Below are 26,251 nucleotides of genomic sequence, written 5' to 3' on the forward strand. Positions count from 1 at the left end.
AGTCCTACTAAGAAGTTAAAATTTTTTGTCCACCAGCCCTTGTTTTTTCACCTCTTGCTGTTATCGTTAATTTTATCAAAACTGTATTAGGACACATATTTTGGTATTACTCCTACGATTTATAATACGTTCAAACGAAAACGTTATTTGACATATTATGGAAGTTTTAACGATTTTTGACGTGACTTACGCATGCGTGGCATCTCTGGTATATTGCGGACGGTACAGAGAACTCGGCCGGCACGTGGCGGCAAACCGAGGTTATTGTTGAGCACCGCGCCACGGGAGTATATTCGCAAGGAAATGGCGTTCTTTCAAGTACGTATTATTTTAATTACTAGTGTAAATCAGTATATTTAAACAGTGTTGTATGAGTATTGTTTGGGCTGTGTAACTAAATATTTATTGCTGGTATGATACTTTTCACGCTTTAGTTTGACATTGGTAATTACTTGTCATGAGTTATTATTTGATCAACTAAATCACACACCGTATTATAGTTATGAGCCCACGAGCGTGTAAATATTTCGAGTCCAACAGAGAATATGCTAGTTAAAAGAAATTCAAACAAATATCGTGCGTGGAATATTATTAATATATAACATCTGAAACAATTGTTCCCAATATGGCCTCGTGGCTGTGCGTTTAGCAACGCTGATTACCAATCGACAGGTTGACAGATGAAATCTCGGCGAATGTTTTTTTTTATACTTGTAAAAATAAATACGGCGCACACGACACTTCAAAAGTAATAAATATTTTTGAATTAATGAATGCAAATAAAAGTAACTTTATTAATTAAATTGTAGATTTCATTTCACTCCTTCTTTGTATCCATACAAAATAGTGATAATTCAATAACAATTATTCAATTTTATTCATAAAAGTATGCAGAGGTAGATTTTATCATACAAAAGATAGAAAAAATTTCTTCCTCAAAGAATATAATATTTTTAATGCCTAAATGGTTTGGTTGCAAAAACCTATTACGGCTCAGTCTCAGGCCGAAAATGATATTTCCTTTTCTTCTGGATCAATAATATCATCAATGTTTTGTTATGACGTTGTTACGTTAAACTTTCGTCCGTAAACCGACTTTACAGACAACCAATTTTTTTTTTTAACTTCACCATTTCTACACTTGTGGTAGGATTTTGTCCAGTTACGAACGACGGAGATTTTCAATAACTTAATTTTATGTATGAGTTTGGAAGTGATTGGTACAAATTTACGAAAGTTATCGAGTCCATAAAAATGTGATATATTTAAATAAACATTTGAATTGACTATTGTTTTGGAGTCTATAAACCATGAAACGAAAAACTATATAAAAATTTTCCGGAAGTCTCACCATGTAACGGTGAGAATAGATAGTTTTTATTCGAAATCTACTTTAAAAAAACAGTAATTTTTGGACAAAATCTGGCTGGTTATAAGCATAGAGTCAGAACTCTACAGAAAATCATAGGCTGCGAATGCGTCACGAAAAATTATATTAAAAACATGTGTACGACTCATGGTTGAAATTGATCTCCAAGGCTTTCTTACGGCTTTGAAATTGGATCTGAAAGACTGTTTATTATTGCATGCACGCAAGAAGGAACTATGAGAGTATGAATTATTTTTAATTGAAAACACTTATACAGCCACTACAAAACTTGCGGCTTTCCCAAATTATTTCATTGAAATTAAATGTGGGTAGCAACACTTCAGAAAAATTAAAGGCACATAAAGGTGTTTACCAGTAATTATTATTTCAATTTAATTTATTTAGCGTCAGCAACAAGTTTTGAGGTGTAATTGGAACTTTATTTAATTAAAGGTTATTCAGACCCTCAGTGTTTTCCATCGTAAATATTTTCTCTTTTTCGCAGTAAAAAGTTTTCATCTCCAGCTTTAAACCATTAGTAGTTTATACGTTTTTAACTTATTTTTTCGTGGTAAATTTGCAGCCGAATTTTTTTTAGGTTTGAATTATGACTCTACCTGCATAGTCGTTAAGTTCACTCTAACCCTGAGTGTACAAGTAAACAAGCTAAAGTCAATTTTACTGGCTGTTATGTGCTATGGTTTAATTTCATTCAGAAAAAAATATTTAATTTTAGTTAGCCTTTGAAAATCATCGAAATTTTTATGATTTTTAAAGGTAAAATAATTTTTTTTAAGGAATTTCGAACCATACCACGCAGTAAACACCAGCATTTCCTTTTAAACATAATATTTTCACTTATTTATTCGATTTGGTTCTCCTAATACTCACTGCACAAAAATGTTAGAAATTCAACTTCGCCAGCTAATTATGTCAAACGTATGTGCTATATATACTTTTCTTTTTTAATTTTGTTTAAGTTCGGGCATTAAAACAGTCTGCAAGTGTAACCACATAAACGTAAAAATAAAATAATGACCTGTAGCGGCACATACCCTTATATTCATCCCACTTTCAAAAAGTAAGTAAAGCATTCCTTCATACCCTAAAGCTGATTGAGATACTTCCTAAATCAATCAGATTCATTATTGTACGTTGTATTTGCATTACCTCTACACGCGTAAAGAAATAATAAATCTATTTAAGCTCTAAAACTGAACTATGACAATAATTAAACCAAGCAATTTTTACTAATTACCATTACTGGAATGGGAATAGGAACCAAAATACACAGAACATTTTATGACATAAAAGGATTAACTTTAAATATGCTTCCATTAAAGCAACATATATAACTTAATGAACTTCTTGAAGTTATACGTGAACGGCTTCTACAAAACCCTATGATGCGATTTGCATTTGGCAGTGATATAAATTATGGGAATAATACTGTCAAAAGACCCTATGTATTGTCTATGTAAATTTCTTAATGTGAGATTTTTGCCTTAACCAAATAATGCAATTTAATTTTTAATGTTAAATTAATTATATTGTTAATACACGAAAAAAATCGTTAAAAATAATGTGTTTTAGTTACCTACACTATATTTCATCCTTGATTAAAACTAATCTTGAACTTATCGTCCTTAGAGCTTCCAAAGAGAGAGAAGTTAAGTTAGGTAGTGAACTCTATGACTGAATCCTTACGTTACAACTCACACTATTTAAGCAAATTAGTGACACATGTTGTGCCGTTCGTTTTAACTAGTTTCGAATCGTTTCTGCGTCATTTAATTTGTCTAAAATTTGGCAGTTTTCAAAAGTAATACCAATGCTTTATGTATCCTTATGCCACAGTGTTTCTGTTTCTAGTGTTCTTAACCAAGGTAATCGTTCTTATTGCGTACCGAGTTTATATAAAAAAAATTTGAAATCAAATTAATTTTGTTTATAGTAAATTACAATTGGATATGTTACGCAGAACCATTGCTCCGGGAACACTGGTCCTCAAAGTCTTAAACATAATTTCAAAATTAATCATATTTCGGTAACTTTACAGCTTTGCATCTCGAATTTTTTTTTATATATTATGTTTAAATACAACTGGCTACGCAATAAGGAACAATTACTTTAAACTACCATCATGCCGTTGTGACAGCAGTTGAGGAATGTATACTTCTGGCAGGGTACTGCTTTAAGGAGTGGTATAATTTTGAGACAAGTTGCATGACACAGAACATACACTTACAACCTTTACAACGCTGCATTTTTTTTTACCAAGGGTTTCCTGGAACGAATGCTGAAAAAAAAAAATGCTTGCCATTCGAGCCGGATTTCATTCGCGACGAAGCGAACCTTTCTCGTGCCGTGAGATTTTTCCAGTGTCCACGAAAACGCCGGGCGGGTTTTCCCCGACAATGGAAAATTCCACGTCCGTTCCTCCCTGCGCCTTCGTCGCGTAGTCGTTTATTCCAGAAGAATCCGTCGCGAATTATTCGCTCGCCAGGCGACGAGATAACGGGCCGGACAGGACAATTCCTCTCTCCTCCAGGAATCCAAACGTTTTTAATTAGAAACTTTTTAATATTATATATTCACATGAATGCGTTATATTTTTTTATTTTCACGCGAAACTTTTTTTGCAGTGTCTTTCGCGAGGACGAACGAACAAAAAAAAAAAAACGAGGAAAAACGAGTTCACGTTCCACGCAATTTCGCTTAGAGTTTTTTTTAAATGTCTTGTAACAAGATAACAAATATTTTTTTTTCTCGCTCGCTCTTAGTAGTGTTTTCCCTTCAAGAAAATGAAGGAACGGAGATGAGCATCTTTCTTGTTTCTGTTTTTTTTTTTTCCACGCTATTATTCTAACCGTAACTGGGAAGAGTTTCTCATCCCCCACCCCTTATTCTCCTGTGTCAAGGTTAGCCGCGCGAATTCAACGCACATAAATTACTCGTTTCTTCCCTCTTACTACAATTTATACTATTTTTTTTTGTCCCATCCTTAGCCAGCTAGTCTCGGCACTGTCGCGGCAACGAAAGGGACAGAATGAATTCGCAAAGAGAGAGGCGGGGAAGTTAGTGAAGAGGTGGAAGAGGGGAAGATGGGCAATATTATTTCCTCCCCTTCTTCTTGGACCTTCTGCCCTAAGTAGAAAATAATTACATGCTTCCCGGGAGCATCGCATTTACGCGCACCTGGCGATGTAATTTCAGATTCGTAACGGCTTGGGAGAAACTCGAGATTAATTTCTGCTGCTGTGTCCAACAGTTCAGGTGGGTAAGGGAGTCTCGGAAACGAGATGGCTCTAAATATGTCAAAGAAAAAAAATTTAAAAAAAGACGATAAATGAATTTCAAGTGGACTCTCTGGAATTGGAGTGAGGAGATGATTTTCTTCCTTCTAATTATGACGTAATTTGATCACTTAAGATTTTGAACCTTCCAGTGCTTTTTTTTTTCGTATCATTTTTATAATTTAAATTTTGTACTTCGGAACGTGCTGATGTTAGATGCGTGACATGTTACTTAACAAAAAGGGAGTGCTCACATGTACAAACAAAGCGTTGTACGTGTACATATGTACAAGAAATGTGAAAACAACAAAGACTGGAAAAAGAGATTAACTTTAGGTCTGCAAACAGCTACACTATGATTAGTGAACTAAATTTAAAAATAACCATATGGCGTGGAGATAATAGTTTTTTAACTGCAGGTTGTTTATCCAGCATGATGACTCTTGTCATTACGACACGCCATATAAGTCCAATGGTCAGGACACTTGGTATTATGGGAAAAAAATACGTATCTATTGTTTGATTACCCGAGGAGATCTTGGGTAATGTGTTGTCCTTCACCTCTGTACTACAAAATGTGAAGGTAAACCGCTGCAGACTCATCCTTCCGAAAGAAAAAAAAAATTGACAGCACCGCGACTTTTTTTGCCATCCAGTTCAAAAAAATAAAAGCATAAATAATTTAACTAAGGATTGATGTCTCGTTGACATCGGGTCTTTAGCTACGATAAGTGATTACGTACGCGAATGGAGCATTAATGGAATTATCTGAGGGAATACGGGAATAACCCGAGAACCCGCATGCCAATAAAGTACATCCATTTAAGAATGTCCCAGTTATAAATTTTAATACTAACAACTGTAAGCGTTGGAGTTTTTTGGTTCAAGGTCGCCATTTAAGAGTAACTCGAATAGTTTCAGATAAAGCGCATGCGCGAGTACTGCTTTGTTGATTTTCTCGCTTGCAGCGGCACCTATGCAAAATGGCGACTCCTGCGAGTAAAGCGGTTTGAGTTCTGCAGTTTGCTAAGAGTGAATATTTGATTTCAGTTCAACGAACGCTTCTTTTTAAGCTTAATTGTGATCTTCATGTGGCAAAAACTTTCGCCAATGGTATAGGCAATTCGAGACGACATAAATCTTTTTTCGCTGGCATCTACGTTCACCTGACATAACGCCATGCAATTTGTTTTACTTTAGGGCTTAATAAAAGATCGTTTCTACGTTCCGCCGCTACGTAATGATTTGCTAGAGTTTAGATACAGAACTGAAAGGGTTATTGCTTCCACTTCTCGGGAATTGTTAACCAAAGTGTGGGATGAATTTGACTTTAGGTTGTATGTGTGATTTTTTTTTTGTAATTTGATGTATGATTTGTTTAAAATAATCTAAATAAAACTGTTACAATATACTGGAAAATTATTTTATGGGAAACCTGTATTTCGGGGTTGACAAGTAGGCAATCAGCCCCAGATAGTCTTAAAAAAGCTCAGAATCGAGGAGTAACAACTCATCATTAGATAACTGCAAAATTGTGTTAATATTCGGTGACACTCTAGAACACAGCAGTGTTTACATTCAAATTACGCTTGTCATTGGATGCCGGGGGATATTTACCACCGCACTAAGCGACTAACAGGCAAATACTAGAGCCATGTACGTTCAGAGAAAAAGATTTTCAGACCAGCTGCGTGTCAAAACTTTGTACAATTTTCTGTGCTTCGTGGGTGGCTATGTTTTATTTCAAGTACATGCCCACTTGACAACACACCATTCTAAGCCATCCATTGCGGAAGAAAATGCATCCCAGCCAATTAGTGTTATGGCTTCTCTTGCAGACGGTCGCAAATAAAGAAACAATCCCTAGCACAGGCACATCTTACACATGTCGGTTTTAATTACAAGGGACTGGAAAAATTCGTGGTTTTGATGACCTCTAGGATAGACTCCACGATCCACTGTATTCTTGGGCAAAAGTCGCCGGTTATTTGGCTGCTGACTGGTGAAGTGTGTCTCATCTGGGTAACTTGTGATTCGATACTTCTTAGATTGTGGTTGTCTAACTGTAAAATGCTCCTTCAAAGTAACAGTAAACCAATAAAAGAAGCAGCACAACAGTTTATTAATTTGAATTTTAGCATTTCACGATACGAATCCGCAAATGTTGCGGTCTCAACATCTACAAAAACATCTGATCGTATCATTTTCGAACAAGAGAGGTGGTGGAATGTTGCATCAGTCAATGAGCACATGATAACGACTTGACAATGCAAACGATTGAATGCAGAAAAACAAAATTATGTATGTTCAAAAGATTCCTATAGAATCCATTTGCCAAGAAATAGAAATAGTTTGTAATACTAAAAGAAAAATATTGTAAATTTTTGTACAATATATGGCTAAATACATTTTCTGAGATAATGCATAGTTATATACCATAATTCATGTTTCATTCAAGTATAATTTTTTTTTGTCCATGGTAAATGTAATTTAAAATTTAGTAATTTGACGTTATTTTTGTTTTACTCTGCTCTTTAATGTGAGCAGTTAATATGGTAAAGCCAGTCAAGGAACGTTTAACTAATAACTTTTAACTATTTGCCCAACTGGGACAATGCAAAGAATAAATGCCCGAGTAAGAATCCACGCCCAGTATTATTTAGTGATACGTTTGTTCTAAAGTAAGTATTCAAAATTTAAAAATAAATGTATGTTACGTGGATATTTCTGTTCCATTTCCCGCCCAAAAAAGAGAGTATTGTGGTCCCTGATCAACATGAATACCGATGGTTCGCAGACGCGCCGAGGTGCCGGACCGGGTTCGAGTCCCAGCGCGTGGGCGCCATGCTGGACGACCCGGTGACGGTGCGCTGCGAGGTGGACGCCGACCCGGCCGACCAGGACCTCAAGTTCAGCTGGACCTACAACCGGTCGCGGGACTTCCTGCACGTGCCCGTCGCCAACGTCAGGAGCTCCGGGCCCGTCAGCCGGCTCGACTACACGCCCGCCGCCGAGGAGGACTTCGGCACGCTGGCGTGCTGGGCCAGCAACAGCGTGGGGCGCCAGAAGGTGCCCTGCCTGGTGCACGTGGTTCCGGCTAGTGAGTATCACCGTGTGCTGCTAGAGACAGGGATGAAGCACATCTGCACGAGCTCCCAAAAGCAATCGCGATTTGCCGGCAGTAAAGGACAAGTCCGTACCAAAAGGCCGAGGCAACACGTCTCAGCATTAGCACCCCACCTGCCCAAACCCTTCACGTGCTGCTAGAGACAGTTGCGCATGTACTCCGTTAGGGATGAAGCACATCGGCACGAGATCCCAAAAGTCATCGCGATTTGGCGGCAGTAAAGGACAAGTCCGTACCGAGAAGCCGAGGCAACACGTCTCAGCATTAGCATCCCACTTGCCCAAACCCTTCACGTGCTGCTAGAGACAGTTTCGCATGTACTCCGTTAGGGATGAAGCACATCTGCACGAGATCCCAAAAGCCATCGCGATTTTGCGGCAGTTAAGTACAAGTCTGTACCGAGAAGCCGAGGCAACATGTCTCAGCATTAGCACCCCACCTTCCCAAACCCTTCACGACCTGCTAGAGACAGTTGCGCATGTACTCCGTTAGGGATGAAGCACATCTGCACGAGCTCCCAAAAGCCATCGCGATTTGGCGGCAGTTAAGTACAAGTCTGTACCGAGAAGCCGAGGCAACATGTCTCAGCATTAGCACCCCACCTTCCCAAACACTTCACGTGCTGCTAAGATAGTTGCGCATGTACTCCATTAGGGATGAAGCACATCGGAACGAGCTCCCAAAAGTCATCGCGATTTGTTGGCAGTGAAGGACAAGTCCGTACCGAGAAGCCGAGGCAACACGTCTCAGCATTAGTACCCTTGCATACCCATTCAGCCAACCAGCAGTTGGAGTAGATGAAGTCCCCTCAACTAGCGACTGACTGGCGCCTTCCAGATCTATCACTCTCAACCTGGAACTAATCAGTCACCCAGATCACATAGCCCTCCTCCATCAGCTGTCCCAGCCTAGTACCCGAACTGTTACGCGATTTCATCAAAGGGATGTGCGATCATTTACACAGTTTTCTTCCGGAGGGAGTACGACCGCCAGTGCGAGTCCTACGCAAGTCTGGCCAGGCCGGAGAGAACCTGGGCGAATGAGGAACCATCCCGCATTACTACTAATTTCTCATTATCATAGCACTTGTAGGCTGCCCGGACCAGTAGCTTTAAACAAGTGCCATCCTGCGCCTAATGTACTCCCCTAATCGCCTTGGCAAACCTCAGAGTTTCTACCACCTCCAAGTACCATGGCCCAGGGAGGTTGCAGAGGATTGGCCCTGTTGGACTCGGATCCAGAGTAAAAGGACAGAATCTTGTCTTCGCTTATACTACATACTGGGCTTCTACGCAAAGCTGATTTTTTTTTTGGATACCAGATAGATATAAGCCGCATCTGCTGTAGCCCACAGATTCTTTCCCTTTCAACATCTTTGATACCCTTTAATACAAATGAGGATGCATGTGGCCAGGGTGCTACCGAAGGAGCCCTCTTTGGTACCACGAGGAGACAAGAGAGTCGCCATAGGTGTCGATAGACTACATTAGCTTCAGTCACCCTTTCTGTGGACTGATTGGATTTTTGTATTTTGTCTCGGATACAAGAACTGGCAACTATTCCGACCCCTCAAGACACAGGCGCATTCTTCCTAAGGAGTACAGCCCAAACCCAGGCATTACAAACACACAGGTAGCACTCGCAGACCATCCACTGGCTGATTCTCTACATGCTGTTGTTGTTATATTCCTTATCTCGCTGGAACAGCAATGCCAGATGCATGTGGTGACTTCTAGTGAGTATCAGGAGCATATGATAAACACAGAGGTAGCACTTGTGAACCGCCGACCACTGGTTGACCTACATGCTGTTATGTTCTCTATAGAATAGTTGTTTATCTTTTCCATGATTTAAATAAAATATGCTTGAATTAATCGTCAAATAAAGAATATAATTTTATGCCCCGTTTTTCTTAAGTAATACTCAGTATTATCTCGAAAAATGTATTCATAAATTCACAAATAACCATAGTTATGTATTTTTAGTAAGTTACAATAACTTTCTTGTAGTATTAAAAACTATTTTTTGGCAACTAGTTGCCGTTGCCAAAGGAATATTTTATAAAAGTACAGAATTTTTTTTTCTGTGTAGATTAATATATTTCATTTCCTCACATTCACGAACTGGACGAGAACAATTTACAGGCCGAGAATTCCATTTACATGATGTGCCTGTGGTCACTCACGACTTCAACAATTCACCTTGCAGTGGTGTGATTGTCAGATGATAAAAACATGTATGGGTACAAAATCAATATTTATATCATATTATACTTCAGTATTTTCGTCTGATTGTGGTACAAAGTCAGCGCAGGGATATTACTTTTTGCCACGTGACCAAATATTCATCGTAACATATTCAGGAATATTTTGGCGCTAGAAGAACACTTTAGTTTTACTCGCGTTTCGTTTGATTTTCTTCCGTTGAAATTTGATTTTCGTGCGTACATTTCCTGTTGTTATTATTATTCGTATCCAGAATTGTGTCTTTTTTTCAAACCAAAGGATAATTTATGACGGGATCATGGACATTCTTCCCGGAACAGGAAGCACACAATCCCTATCGGGCATGCGATCTTGGCAGCGTGCGACAAGAGATTTTATTTCTCTTTTTTTTCTTTTTCTTTTTCAAAATGCCCCATTGAGCCTCCTTTCATTTCTGGCCCAGAAACTGGTGCTGAATCATAGATGACTGCAGTCGGCGGGGTCACGTGGAAGAAGGTAGCAGAGCTTCTAACTCCGCGCCGGTTGTCCAGGTAACTTCCGCGCGCGCGTACTTATACAGTGCATCCCAGCAAGCCTGAACGCTTTCGGAATACGAATATGTATTTTTTTTTTTTTTTCACTCAGGAAGATGGAATGAAGAAAATTAAGAAATGCGCAGTTCGTGTCCGTGGCGTGGATTTTTTTTCCGTGAAATCGTCGGGATGGAATAGTAACAAGTGTTTCGTATTGACACGTCATCTGATTATCAATCATAACAATGACGCATGCGCCTACACTGGTACGATGACGTCACAGGCGAAACAAACACAGCGCGACAAACACGTACAGACACGAATCCATCCGTTTCGGGCTCAATCATTGTTGATGCATTATTGGTTTTTTTTTTTTTGTTCTCTTATTTTTCGACGATGCAGTAGCTCTCGCATTCGCTCGACGCTGGACTTTTTAGGCTTTTTTTGGATTCCTTTCGAAGCGAGCTTTCCTCTGACTTGGGTGTGGTACAAATTCAGCGCATATTTACTAGTCATATTAGACGACGTATTTAATTATTTTGTGGTTTTCTTTTTAATACCCATTTTCACTTATATTCCGACGAATATTTATATCATCTCGCTTTGGGTCCTAGTAGTGCTCAGCAAGCTCTTCACAATGACACCCGAATCAATGTCCTGACTGAACGCGTTTCCAAGCTACATCAGTTTATAACTTTACACAAAGCTAATTCCTAACAATCACTCGCATTCACTTACCCAGGCATTTATGTTTTGTGTTTCTACTAGTACGTCCAATAGTTAAAGTTATTTGTAAACTGTTCCATGAATAGCTATTTGGTATTAACTGCGCACATTAATAAACACAATAAAACAAAATAAAGTCAAATAGTTGAATATTCGATTATCTTTCACATGATCTTAAAAAAAATTTGCTTGAATAAAACTTAAATTAAAACGCAAAATCATGCACAAATTTTTTTAAGAAAATTAAGAAATACTAAAAAAAAAAAAACGTTTTTCATATATGCACAAATAACCATAGCCATTTGGTGTACAAAGTTACATCTTTCTTGGCAACTGTTTTCCTGAGGAATCCTTGGTAGAAGTACAGAATTTTTATTTCTGCGCAGTATCCCTTCGGCGGATGTATTAACAGAAGGGTATAGCTACATGGGGAAAGGGCGAAGTATAAAAAAAATGTTTGCGATGGGGTTTGAGTGGCGGTGTACCCAGAAATATCACGGTCCACTCGTAAGGGAGTGCTGGGTCGTACACGTGTGTGTGTGTGCGCGCGCGCATACGAACATGCTCAAGACGAGGAAGGTTATGAAATTTAAAGCAGATGCGATTCGTATGGAAATAAGAATGTTCGACAAGGGTGGGTTGGGGGGGAAAAAAAAGATTGGTGAGGGTTGTGGTGCTGTCATGTTTAGAATGCGGCCCGCATTTTTTTTCGGCATCATTTTCGTGTGTGTGTGTGTGTACGTTTGGCGCTCAGGAATCTCACACTCTCGAAGGGAAAGGGTTTTTCGGTGAAGGGGCTAGCAGGCAGGCGAGTGAGAGGGAGTGAGAAGGATGGTAAAGGCAGGGCCTATAACTCAATCCCCGACGGCGGGCCTGCGAGAAGGGTAAGAGTCGGCCCGGCTGTATCCGAGCAGACAGACGTGTTTCGGTAGCATGTTACGCCCCGCGAGAGCATCTCCAAAGTGAACTGCTTTCCACCCCGACGCGTTACCAAACCTCTCCCTCGCAACATCTTTTTTTTAAACCCCCCTCTCCCCACTCGTTCGAATCGACGTGTTCATCGATCACGGAGTGAAAACGACGTCGCCATATTTCAAATTGGCGCGCCGTGGCACCGCCACTCCAGAGATGTCTACCGTGTCTCATCTTCACACACCGCCTCTCCCCTCCTCGAAACCCAAACTTTCAACGCCCGTTCCGTAATCCACAGGGTTGCGCGCGTATTCCAACCTCAGCTGGCGATATTTGTGTTTACAACTGAATCGCTGCCTTCACGTTCTACAAAATTTTATTTAAAGTGAAATCCAGGCATTCGTGGCCTTTCTTCTCGTAGTTCGTCTTGGTATTTGGCGTTTATTTCATTTATTTTTTTAAATTTATTTTCTTTAACGTCTTGCCGACAGCAAAGTTATTATAGAGACTTGTAACTAACAACGACACACGACCAGAGAATCGTGAAAAGTATCAACCATGGATTATAGGGAGAAACAATCTTGGCATTGGCCTGTGGAGTGATCTGGAAAACCATGGGAAACGGAAAATTAAGGGCGCGTTTACGCACAGTCTGAACATGTTTCGTTCGAGGCCATTTCTCATTTAACCCAAATATGTTGTGAGAGTATTTCAGAACGACATCTCCTCTACTAGTCCTCTGATTTGCTGTTAATTGTTGAGAGTATAATCGGTTCTCTGCGGAAGATGCAATATGGAGAACATTCCTGGTAGAAGTTCGTTTAATATTTTACCGACTGCAACGAAAATTACTTTAGTAAAAAAATTGAATGAAAAAATGCTGCTACGCATAAATCAGAGTATGTTATTTACAATATAACTGGAATAAATATTAATAGTGCAATTTATTATAATTTTTTGCACAACATTTTGACCATGTTTATCAAAGTAAAAAGTTAAAACTACAGATATTTATCTAAATTTCTACTTTAATATTTATGATTTTTTTATTTCCCAATTTTATTTACTTATTTCACATAAACGTTAGTTGCCCGTTAGTTTGCTCTGGTGAACTTCAAGAAATTGTTGGCATGTTTTCACGGCACGAAAATTTTCAATAAGTCAATGTTGGCTGCTTTATTTTATGCAACGTAAAAAATAGTTCGCTAATTATGGATGACCGTCACCAGTGACCAGGTCTAGAAAGGGATTTTTTTTCAAGTGACTTTCAGCATTCAGCTCAACAGCTAATCCCAATGGAGGTTTCACACATTCGCCTAACGGTATCGGAATTTTTTTTTCTTTCGCGTCACGGACACGTCGCCAAACGGCTACTTCTCTCTGAACTCAGTGTAAAGAAGGGGGGGCGGAATATCACTTGATTGACGTGGCAGATTATGTGAGAAGTGCTCCTCACAGCAGCTGCAGCCGCGCAAATCTCTCTCTCTCTCACACTCACTCTCTCTCTCTCTTTGCCTCTCGACGGAGATGTTTGTCAATAAACGTTCCCACCAACCCCCTCCTTTTCCCCTTCCTTCGTCATGTCACCAATTTTCCCGTAAAGCAATGTCAACCTCAGGAAAGGAAACATTTCAGGCGGTGACGCACAAATAAATAGGCGGTACATGTTTAGTCCCCTAAATTATTTTGGTATTACAATTTCAACCTTTTGCTTATGTTTTTTTTTAAATAAATTATAACATGACATTAGTTGATTTTTAATATATCCTACATTGTAATTATGAGTTCATGTGCATAAGTAAGAATTTATACGCAGAACATCTTTAAAAACCACTTCATATATAAACATATTTATGTACTTATTCGTACTGGAATAACATGTACGCGGCTGGAAATTTAAATTTGTTAAACCATAAAATAAGCATAACACACTATAGAATGTAGATCGTGGGGTTGAAAGTAATATTTAAAAGTATATAAATAAAAGGCCATATCGATTATTTCTGTAAACATCTAGTACTATGCACATCTGGAAGATTGTAAAACTTATTTTAAGTTTTTCATGTCGTTTTATTATTATTAATATTATTACTAGACGTCAATCTTTCGAACTACAGCTGTTAAAAAATGTAAATATTTTTCGACAGACTCCAGCGTTCACGTGTAGCACGAGACTGCAGCGGCGCTGCCTGTGTCTAGGTGTGTAAAATTTAAAAACCAAAGATTGTGGAATGTTTTTTTTTTTTTTTTAACAAAATTTTCTTTGCCTATAAATTTCAATTATTTTTAGTGTTGTAAATCATTTTTTTACTACGAGTATTAAAGTTAACAACGTTTATTCCAGGATAACTCCACTGTCATGGCGTTTAGCACACCAGCACGCTTAGTCCCTACGTACCATGACGTTCACGAAAGCGAATAAGTACGGGTTTTTTTTTTGCTGCCGCACGCCTGTTCGCTGTCTTAATGACTACGGCTAAATAAAACACAACATAAATACTATTGTAAAACATTGTTGAGAATTTACTCCAAAACTTCAGCAATGAAACATCGATAAAAGTTTGATGTAGTTAGTGCACATCGGGCGAAATCGCGGCACGCAAGTTCAGAGAGCTCTTGACTAGGTTACCATGACGCGCTGCCGAAAATTGTGTGTCCGGTTTGAACACAAATGCGTTTATTGCGCATTTCGTTGCGCACTAAAAATTTCGCCCTCGTCGCTATCCAAGGAAGTAGAACTTGAGAAGTGCCACTCGGGAGTGCGGTGAGGGTAAATGGCTGCGTGTGTGTGTGTGTGTGTGTGTGTGTGTGTGTGTGTGTGTGTGTGTCGGGAGAGGTGGTTTTGCGCGGTTCAACGGCCGGAAACCATTCAGGGAAGACTCGAGGTCTCCCGCGACTGCCGGGGCCGCCGGCGAAGAAGACTCCGCTTCGCCCGCACGTCGGCAGAAAGGATAACGGCGAAGGCAGAAGGTAAAAGGCAAAAGATGCAGGAATTAAGGGTGCACGTCCGTTTTACTTTGAACACGATTTATTTGTAGACATTTGAGGGGTCGAACTTCAAAAAAATAATTTTAAAATATTATGTAAGCTTATACAGTGATTTGCGTGATTAGATGGCAAAGTTTAATTTTTAACCTTTTTTGTGCAGTATGGGTTAAGAGAACCAAATGGAATAAATAACTGAAATTTTTTTTGGTTTTAAATGCAAGGCTGGTGTCTACTGCGTGGTATAGTTTAAAAAAAATTCATAAAAAGTATTTAATTTTATTTACCTATTTTAAAATCATAGAAACTGGTGATTAAAAAAAGCCAAATATAATTAAATAATTTTTTTATGAAATAAATTAAACAAAATCACATAGTAACCATTAGAATTGACCTTAAACCTAAAAAATTTTAGATTTATATTCCATTTTACTCTCCTATCAATGCTGCAGTTTTCGCTTTAATGCGCAATGACTACACAATAAAGAGCAATCACATCGTCACAAACCACCATTATGTATTTTAAACCGTGTGTGATGAATGGGCTATACGAACAACGGCCTACGCTGTCAAAACTTTCCACTTTGAATTTAGTATGAATTCTAGCTACAGATTATCCTGGGATGTTTCTAAATTTCCGTTTTTTTTTTTGTTTTTTTTAGTTAATTCATAGATACTGAGTTGAATCACCGTGGATATGAACTCATGCAAATAACCTTTGAATATTAATGAAAGATTAAAAGGTTTCTTAGGTCTGCAGCCTAAAAAAAATAATATATAATACTTTTCTTAAATTCACCAGCATGTTTTGCTCAGTTATTAACAAGACTCTGAAGTCGAAGAACCAGTAATCTGGAAGTACGATGACCTCTTCGCTTGTTAGAGGGGCATATTTCGTTGAAAAAGTCCAAGAATTTAGTATAATTTATAACAAAAGATGTCTCTAACTCGCGTGGGTCACACGTGCTAAGTTTGGTTTCCGAATGTCAGTCCTCGCAACATTTTTTGGCGATGCGTACCGGGGTCGAAACGCCCTTAGCTCTTCACCCACATACGGCCGCAGCACACGGAGAAAATGTCCCACCCCTAGCCTCCACCCCCACCCACCGAGGGAAAAAAAAAAAACATTTTCTCTTCGGAGAGCTATCGCCGATTCGAAGCACGGCGGTCGGAAGTGAAGTATGGTCGAACAGTTCCCTGGCAGTTCACTCACTACCCGCTGCGCTGCGCTGCCCGCGTGGGGAGGCTCTGGCCTCTACACAACCCTCCCCCTCTACAGTGCACACCCCTCCCATCCACCCTCTAGCAGCACCGCGGGGTCACGACCGATTCGCAGCACGTCTTATCCCCCCCTCCCCCCTCCTCCCTCAACACACATACCAACTCCCCATCGCGTTCCAACCCTTCCGGCCCTCGCCCCGCTGAATATCAATCAGCCCGAGAATTGTGGCTGGCTTTGTAGTCGAGTCGATACATCGCCGGCGGCGGCGGCCCGCTCGAGATATCGAACTCTCGAACACAGCGCCTCCTGGTCGACCGGGGTCGAGTCAAAGGACATCCCCTCGCGCTCCGCGGGAGAACTCACGCACGATCGCGTCTCGATCTTCTAAACTGTTCGAAATCTCTCCGCGCTAGGAGAAAAAAAAAGGTCGTGATTTTTGGAAATTGTGGAAAAAATAAAGGAGGAGGAGTCCAGAAAGTTTCTTACGAGAGGTTTGTCAGGGCAGAAGTGCATAGGTCAAAATAATCAGGGGATCAAACAAAAAATTATCAGGGTATCAGGCAAAAATTATAAGAGGATTTATGCCATATCCTGAACGGAGACTAGTTACAAACAGGATGCACTGACGGATACAGAAGGACATGCCTAATGTTGGCACGAGACAGGATACGGCGTCAGCCGAACAGCACACAAAACAAGACACCAACACGAGTTCCTGCACCCGATCTCATACCCATGTTTGACCACCGGAAACAAAGGAACACTGTGCCCAATGGAATTCTCTGGTGGCTCACAAGGGCCGGAAACACATACGGAACCGCCTAGTACAGTAATCATTAGCCTTCCGGCTCAGGAACTCTTAAAAAATTATCGTTTTCTCTCAGAGGGGGATACTGCCTTAGAGGCTTTCAGACGTAATCCCTCCAACAAAAGCCAGTACCGCTAAACACCTGCTGTTGGAGGACAAGTTGCCACTCTGCCATGAGTTGTGGGAGGAGCTGGTCCATCTGCAATGCTAATGCATCCCTGATGCGCTCAGAAGGATGGAACTTTTATTTTCGGGGCATTAGACGCTGCTGATAGCTCATACTGCTGCTGCACATACATAATGTCTGATAACATAATTATTTTTGTCTGATCTTTTAACTATGTGTGTCTGATGCCCTTATCATGCCCTTTTTGTAATTTAAATTTTGCTACATGGAGGAATCCTCTCCTCCCCAAGGTAGGTGAATGGAAAATTCTGGGTTCGATTATCGCCGTGGGTAAAAATCACAAATATTTTTATTCCTGTGAGCAGGAAACGTGGCGGTCGTTAATGTGAGCCGACACTCGGAGGTCGGTGCATTCTGTCGTTGCTCCCGTCTCTGCCGTATCCGCTAGGAAAAAAACTCGTCATGCGGGAAGAAATAAAGTCTGGCCAATGAAGTCTCAGGAAGTTGAGAATACGAAATTTGAAACATCCGTAACTTTTCACTGTGCGACCAATATGACGAGACAGAAAAGCAACGGGACTATGTGTACAACACTTGTATTTATTTAAAAGCAAAAAAAATAATATTAACTCTTTCCGTATTGCAAATTCAACCCATTATTATATATACATATCTTCACTATGGAGGAAATAAATAATTTATTTGTAAGTTAAATAATGCCTTAGAACTTGCTACTTAGGCTACGTGTTCCCAATTTCAGAAACATCACATAACTTAACGCTTTCATAAAATATTTGCTCAAACCTGATATTTGTATTATTCACTGGCTAGTTTTAAAGATACAAATTCACGCGGGAAGTTTTTTTTGAGAAAAAGACCTGGAAAGATAAAAACATTTTAAAATGTTATTAGTTTTACAAGAAAGAAATCTTCATTGTAGTTAAAAGCAGCATAAATGGTTTTTATGGCCAATTACTTCCCTAAGAATAGGGGGGGGGGTGAAGAAACGACGGAGCTTTAATAAACAAAAGTGAACATGAATTAGTTTATAATATTATTATCAAACTTAAGCATGATTATTAAAGGCAAGAAAGAAAGTCTGATGTTAATAACTGGGTTTCTTATACTTGAACTTCTTTAAACAAAAGATAGCCCACTCTTCAGATATCGAAGAGAAGGAGAGCTATTCTTTACAAGAAATATATTACAAAGTTTCAATAATTACTTTATCCGGAAGAAAACTGTAAGACATCTAGAAGAAATTTACTTGGCTTTACTTTGAAAACTTTTCTTTCGACTCTCCTCTTTCGTAAGAGGCCTGCAGGAAGGAGCTATGAACAATAAAAGTTTTACGTATTTCAGCTACAGATCTGGAAGGGGAGTGGGGATCCGGAGAAGTTAGGGTTTCCTCCAAACAGAAATGAAGTCCTCCCCCTTATTGATAATCGCATTTCCTAATAACTTAGGGGGTTGTTTCAGAACCAAGAGTGGAAACGCATTCTCTATAGGTTGTTCCGTAGGGTTGTTATGAGTCGTGTATATAAGGCCATGGTTACGCGGCATTTTGAACCACTTCACTTGATTACCTATGTTAAACTTAGCAACTGGTTACGTATATTTTTAACATTTTCTGATCTCAGTCATGTCTCATTAAAACTTAAAAGGTTTTTTTAGTTAATTCAGAACGACATATATTATATAGTTTCTTGTGATTGGCTGGTAATATGTCAAAAAAACTATACATAGATTAAAAAAAAGGCTGATGGCAATTCGTGCAACAGCGTAAAATTGAACAGGTGAAAAAAAATATGTGGACTCATTTGTTTTGTATAAGTAAATGGTAATATAGAATAGCTGTATGTTATGACAGCTTTAAGCATGCATGAAGACAAGCATGCTCTAAATTAATAAATATATATATGCTGGTTTTTGTCGGAAAATTTGTGATTAGATTTCAAACGACCTCGTATCGCTAAATTACGTGTCTTGTTAAAGACGATGGTCAAAACACCAGTGTGTTAAATCAATTGAAACACGCTTCACACAGTTCCTAGTTAACGATATGAAGAGTTTTTGCACACCACTCAGTGAATGAATAAAACATTGCACTGACAAACACAACGCTGACAGAAACTAGTTATTTCATAAATTTTCCTTTTTCATTCCCTAAATTTATGAATATTTAAAATTTTTAATCATAGCATTAACTATTAAAAAAAATTATATTCAAATATAAAATAAGTGTTTTTAAATCAACTTGAATGAAAATACTTTAGTTAAAATAAGTCCTTCTTGTCCGAAAGTTGAGTATTTTGCAAAACACGATTTGTAACAAAGTTATGTAAATGTGACTATAGTTCATATGCTAATCTTAGCTTAGAATTTTTTACGACCTTTTCAATCTGCCATTTATGTATATATTGCCAATATTTATAAACGATAAATATTCCTAAGACGTTGTATTTAAAAATTAAATGAAATTACTAAGAACGAAGGGAGGCAAGCTACAATTATCAGCAGTGGCTTCCTACCTAGTATTAGTAAAATTCTTGATATTAACCGTATTCCACTAAGACCGTTGGAAAACACGTCGCAGAAGTTAGGAAAAAAATCCCTCTAATTATAATTAGTTACAGATGTTCATACTTTACACATTAACAAGCATTATAAAATCAAAATAAAGTCAAATTATTGAATAGTCGATCATCTTTTCCATGGTTTAAACAAAAATATTGTTGCAAGAAACGTCAATTAAAATATAAAATTATGCACCAATTTTCGTAATAAATGCTCACTATTACTTGGAAAATCGTATTTCATACATGCAAAAATTTGCACAGCTATGTGTTGTACAAATTTACAATACCTTTCTGGTAGTTTTGAAAACTGTTTCTTGGCAAATTGGTTTTCAAAAGGAATCTTTTGTGTAAAAGTAAAGAAAAATATTTTTCTGCGTGAAAATCGCCGTCCATCATACATGCGCAGTGAGATCAATTCGCTCTGAGCTGTGATTTATTCGTGTTGCAGTGAAATGTTAAGCGCGACCCGCGAAATTATTCAACACGTCTATACTCGCCGATATCAAATATTTACCACTGCCAGGCGTGGCATTCCTGTGATTTACACCGAAAGCATCCGGTAAAAAAAAAAAAAAATCGATATTCGATAACCTCTGGAAGCTGCAATAGATGTTCGGGAAACACCGAAGTCTGGTAGGGGTTGGAAGGGGGGAATAAAAAGTTTTCGCTTAAAGCGCGCATGTTGTGTGTGTTTGTGAGTGTGTGTGTGTGTTTGGTGCTGTCGAATTGTTGAGACAATAGCTAGCGCGCTGTTTCCTCCCTGCTGACGTCACACGCTGCTGTGTCGTCAATGGGAGACCGCGTGCAGCCTCAAAGCGAACCCGGATGAAAGAACTCGACACGAGCGGTCGTTGTAACGAGAGCAGGAATTACTTTTTTTTATATATATACCCTCCCCATCGCGTCGCTTTGAAATCGTACCCTTTACAATGCTCGATCCTGAATCGAGTCGTTCACCGCATACACTTCGATCATATCCTTTCATTCTGGTAGACGATTTTTGTCTTGGAAAAATTTTTTTTTTTTACTTCGTCATCGCAGTGATACGCGTTGAAAATGCAAGTATAATCAATTTTATTTTCCCACGCACCACTTCAGACTATTGATTGCATTTAAAACGCATGAGTAATGTTATAATGTTTTTAAATTTTAATGAAATAAATGCTGATCGATGAAACTCGCAGAATGAAATACCGCTTTCACCTTATTTATGACAACTTTATCGTTAATTCTTTGACTTCCGAAAGTGTGTGTATATGTATATACATATTTATAAACTCCTTGTTTTTTTTTAACTTCTGTTATCGAAGCAGCAGTTTGTCAAATTAGATTCAATGGTTGGTTTTCCCCGAAGTCACAAAGATTTCTAAACCTGATTCAGAAATGATGTTTTTATTCTTTCACAAATGACAGACTCCTACTCTTGGAAATTTGTTTCATGCCCTAAATTTACTAACAGGTGATATATCATGTAAAAAAATGGTGTCTGTTTTATCACGTCCGAATCCAACCCTCAAGTTGAGAAAGGGGGGAAGGTGGGTGATATTTACGATGTTTACAGCACCACCAAAAGAAAATAGAGAAGCGATAAGGTTTAAAAGAGATTTTTTTTCCTTTCTTTCAGAAAAGTTGAAATTCCATTTATTTTGTCCTCTCCTTCTTCCGAATTTCCTTGCACTCATTACACAAAAAAACCTTTAGATAAACGCACATAGAATCATTCTGAAGAAGAGAGGTGAAAGTAAAAATTGTATTTTTACAATTTAATTTTTTTTTCAGTTATCTTTATAATGGAACGCGCCATGTGGCGTTAGTAGTATAGGATAGCCGGTCCGAGGACTGGGTTCTGGGTGTGGAGCCGAGAGCCGGCTCCGCCATATTGTATTGTGACGTCACGGCGGCCATCTTGGATGGTTGTGACCTTGACCTTTGACCTTGACCTTGAATTTGATCCTCAAAATGTGTCAAAATCCGCCAAAATTGGGCAAAATTTGTCCAAAATTCCTCAAAAATCGCCAAAATTTCAATTTCTGTGAAAAAAAATTCCGCCAAAAAATCTCAAAAAATTCCACAATTCAAAAATTCCCGTTTTCGAGAGAAAAATTCCCGTTTCGAGGGAAAATTTCCCGTTTTTAGTCCTTAAAAATCCCAGCGGCTAGAAATGTCCATATGTAGGCTTAAGCATCCATGTCTACAGCCTACGATAAGCCTCTGACGTCATCATGGATTATGACGTCACCGTTGTAATTTCCGTTACGACCGCCATCTTTAACTTTTTTATTTATTATCCGATTTTAATGAAATTTTTTTTAAAATTATAAAAATATTCATTTAATAAAATTTCAATAAAATTTTTTTAAAAATCATACATTAACGACACGGAGCTCGGAGTCCTCGGTTCAAACCCGACGAGTGCAAAAAAAATAAAAATGGCGACCGATCCTTCCCCCCGCGGTGGCTGCAGGCATACTGACTCCCACCACTTTTTTTCAAAGCATATATATCGTCAGGTAGTATGACGTCATGTCCGCCATCTTGTCCTCGTCTGCTGGAAGCCATCATCAGTGTATCGTCGGCGAGAGTGCGCTCACGCCATGTTAGTTTAATTCTTATCCGCTAGAGTGCAGTAATCATTTATTATTGCTGTGACACCCGACATCTTGTCATTTGGCCGCCATCTTGAAAATCCGTAATTATTTAGCTAGAAATTCGGGAAAAATTCCAAAATTCATTAAATAAATTTGTAATCTATATACTGATTGATTAGGTCGACTAAGGTCCTTGGTACGATCTAGGACGATGCAAAAAAAAAGGAAATATAACATCAATTTAACATAATAGTAACATGTTCGAAAATAAAAACACTGCAAGTTCTTTTACAAACATAATATTTTATTACATAATTTCTATTTTACTACAGGATCACCTGCGAAGGTTAGCAATCTTACAAACATTTAGGTCCGCATAGGCGTGAAATGACTAATTCTTAGCTCCAATCGGTTTATACAAGACAGAGTCCAGCCAGATCCTTTACAGACATAGTCCTCCTCTTCTTGACAGAGTTTCTGGATACCTTGTTTAACAGTTTGCTTGATATCGTTAGAACTGTAAATTACTGCAGCCGATGTCTTGAATGCACACTTCTTCACTTTGTCATCGAACGGATAAGGCTTTCCATATATACAGTCCAACCACAAGTTATATTTCAAAGGTCCGTTTGTTGCTACGTCATCAGTAAGCTGATTGATTATGTCCTGTCTGATATCATCAAGAAAATTACAAATGTCCTTTGACTCACTTAACGTACTTGGATAATAGTAGTCTTTCAATGTTCCACGAAATGCAGACTGCGCCAAGTAGAAGCCATTATCGTTCACTTGTAATGCTCCGATCACAGTCTTATGTTTATTTTCATGTTCAGATGCCACAGCAATCGGTTGCTGCACATCAGTTTTTTTACTTGTACGCTCACGAGTCACCAATCTAAACTCAGGAGTCGTAATTGCTGCAGGTAGTTCAGCAGTAGGCGCACTGACTTCACCTTTACAGTTTATCGAATGTTGGCGCAAATTATCAATTCGAGTAAACCATTTATGACACTCGTCACAGCGAAACTTCATGCGAGAAGGATTCTTCGTACATTTACTCCTCTCATGTCTCCGTACATCATGTGCAAATGCAAACGTCATGTCGCAGTAGCCACAAGGATGCCTAGTTGAAGACAAACCCGAACCAGATGTCGCTGTTACTGCAACTGAATCATTTCCAGGCATACTCTTATGCACATCAATGCATCGCTGTTGTATAGAAACCTTTACTTTCTGCCGCACTGCAGGTCCTTTACATGTCTCCAAGTGATGCTTCAAATTAGCATTTCTTGTAAATTGCTTGCGACACTTAATACAACCAAACATTTTACGATAAGGGTTCTTGGCACATTCTCTCTTCTCGTGTCGACGAGCATTGCTGATGTTTGAGAAAATCTTGTCACAGTAACGACATCGATGTTCGTTAGTTGACGATTCGCCATCCATTAAAGTCTCCATCGAGGGCGAAACAGCGTTCGTCGAGGTTTCCTGTACAGTCAGCACTACCGGCATTAAAGTCTCTTCTGCTGGTGGTATCACATCTGTTGAAATCCCCTCCAATGTTGACGTCATCGTTACCAACGGGATCTGCTCCTTCTCCGTCGTAGCTGTCGATAAGGTTCCCGTAGTCGATGGTACAACCTCCGAGTTCAACGTTAAAGACGGTAAAGATGCCATCGAGTTCGCAAGAACAGGTAATTACGCGATTTATGCACCAGATTAAACAATCTAGGTGATCCTTACACCGCCGTCGTCAGAAACAAACTGAGCGTCCTGCTGTCTAGGACTCGCTTATATACATGCACCGGATGGAATAATACGCTAGTCAAATCAAGAACAATTTATTATAATACTAGAGTCAAAACAACATTAAAAAAATAGAAGCACCATCAAAAAAAAAAAGGAAGCACACTTGGAAGCACCGACAACGAAAAGGCAGCACATTTGGAAGCACCGACAACGAAAAGGCAGCACATTTGGAAGCACCGACAACGAAAAAGGCAGCACCATCATCGAAAAGGCCGCACATTTGTCATTGGCTCCAATATTCATTGGCTCCAATATTCATTGGCTCCAATATTCATTGGTTCCATCAGTCTATTGATTCTATCAGTCTAGTGACTCCAACAGTCATTGACACCAACGGCCCTTTTCTTCATCAGCTCCAATGATATTTGGCTAGAATGCTACGAGTCTAAGAGACCATGAGACTACAATTCTACGAGTGTACAAGACTCCTCCAACTACCTTCAAGTGTATAAAGCTCCAAATGCTCCAACAGCTCCAACACGCAATGTACGCGCAATACATGCAATTTACACGCAATAAATGTAATGATTACACAGTACACACACACACACAGGAAACGGAACGTACACACAGTACACACAGGAAACGGAACGTACACACAGTACACACAGGAAATGGAACGTACACACAGTACACACACAGGGAACGGAACGTACACACAGTACACACAGGAAACGGAACGTACACACAGTACACACAGGGAACGGAACGTACACACAGTACACACAGGAAACGGAACGTACACACAGTACACACAGGAAACGGAACGTACACACAGTACACACAGGAAACGGAACGAACACGTAATATTCATGCAATTGACACACAGTACACGCAGAGTACACGCAATTTACGCAAAGTACACCCAATGTACGCAATGTACGCAATATATTTGTAATGTACACACAATGACTACGCTTCGTTCGCGCAGGACAAGCATTTAATGAAAACGAAGCACGTTTGGACGGAAATTCTATAAAACGAAAGCTCATTTAACGAAAAGGAGGCGCATTCTCTCGTTCATTCAACTTGGTAGGATACGATCTTCAATGATAAGTTAGGATATAATCTCTCCAACAGTCTATGAATCCAACAGTTTATATTTCCATTAGCCATCGACTCCAACAGTCATTGGCTCCAACAGTCATTGGCTCCAACAGTCATTGCCTCCAACAGACATTGTCTCCAACGGCCTTTTGGTTCATCAGCTCCAATGATATTTGGTTAGAATGCTACGACTCTAAGAGACTATGGGACTACAATTCTACGAGTGTACAAGACTCCTCCAACTACCTTCAAGCGTACAAAGCTCCCACTACTTCAGCAGCATTATGTTATAATAGTACAAGGCTACTTGACTACGAAGCTACAAGTCTACATGGCTCCAATTGCGGCATCTGTCTTCGTCTGAATTTTCTCTTTGACTCCAACTCCGCCCGCCAGCATCTCTTCGATCTGCACCTCGATTATGTTATAATAGTACAAGGCTACTTGACTACGAAGCTACAAGTCTACATGGCTCCAATTACGGCATCTGTCTTCGACTGAATTTTCTCTTTGGCTCCAACTGCTACAGCAGCATTATGTTATAATAGTACAAGGCTACTTGACTACGAAGCTACACATCTACAAGGCTCCAATTATCACATCTGTCTTCGTCAGCATTTTCTCTTTTGCTCCCACTGCTCCAACAGCATTATGTTATATGATTCCATGGATACTTTGTTACATAGCTACAGGTCTACGAGGTTCCAATGCATCATGTTTACGAAGCTTCCAGAACACAGGGTTACGAGACTGCGAGGCTACAGGACTACGAAGCTTCCAGGACACAAGGCTACATGGCTACGAGACTACATGACTCTAACTGATTACAATAGCACCACTCAGTGGTGAGAGTTAGGTTATCTCATGCAAAAGTACTTTATGCAAGTAGTTCTGCTTTTCAACAACAGATGTCGCCACA

General features: G+C 39.3%; 1 protein-coding gene across 1 annotated transcript in view; it reads left to right on the forward strand.

Annotated features, from left to right (window-relative positions):
• LOC134535646 (nephrin) overlaps positions 1–26,251 on the forward strand; it is a 357,918-nt gene that overhangs the window by 287,196 nt on the left and 44,471 nt on the right. Inside the window, exon 10 of the mRNA XM_063374832.1 lies at positions 7,463–7,765. Within this exon, the coding sequence (XP_063230902.1) occupies positions 7,463–7,765 (303 nt within the window). The remainder of the gene's footprint in view (positions 1–7,462; positions 7,766–26,251) is intronic.

This window comes from Bacillus rossius, chromosome 10 (assembly GCF_032445375.1).
Source record: "Bacillus rossius redtenbacheri isolate Brsri chromosome 10, Brsri_v3, whole genome shotgun sequence".
Taxonomy (NCBI): Eukaryota; Metazoa; Arthropoda; class Insecta; order Phasmatodea; family Bacillidae; genus Bacillus; species Bacillus rossius.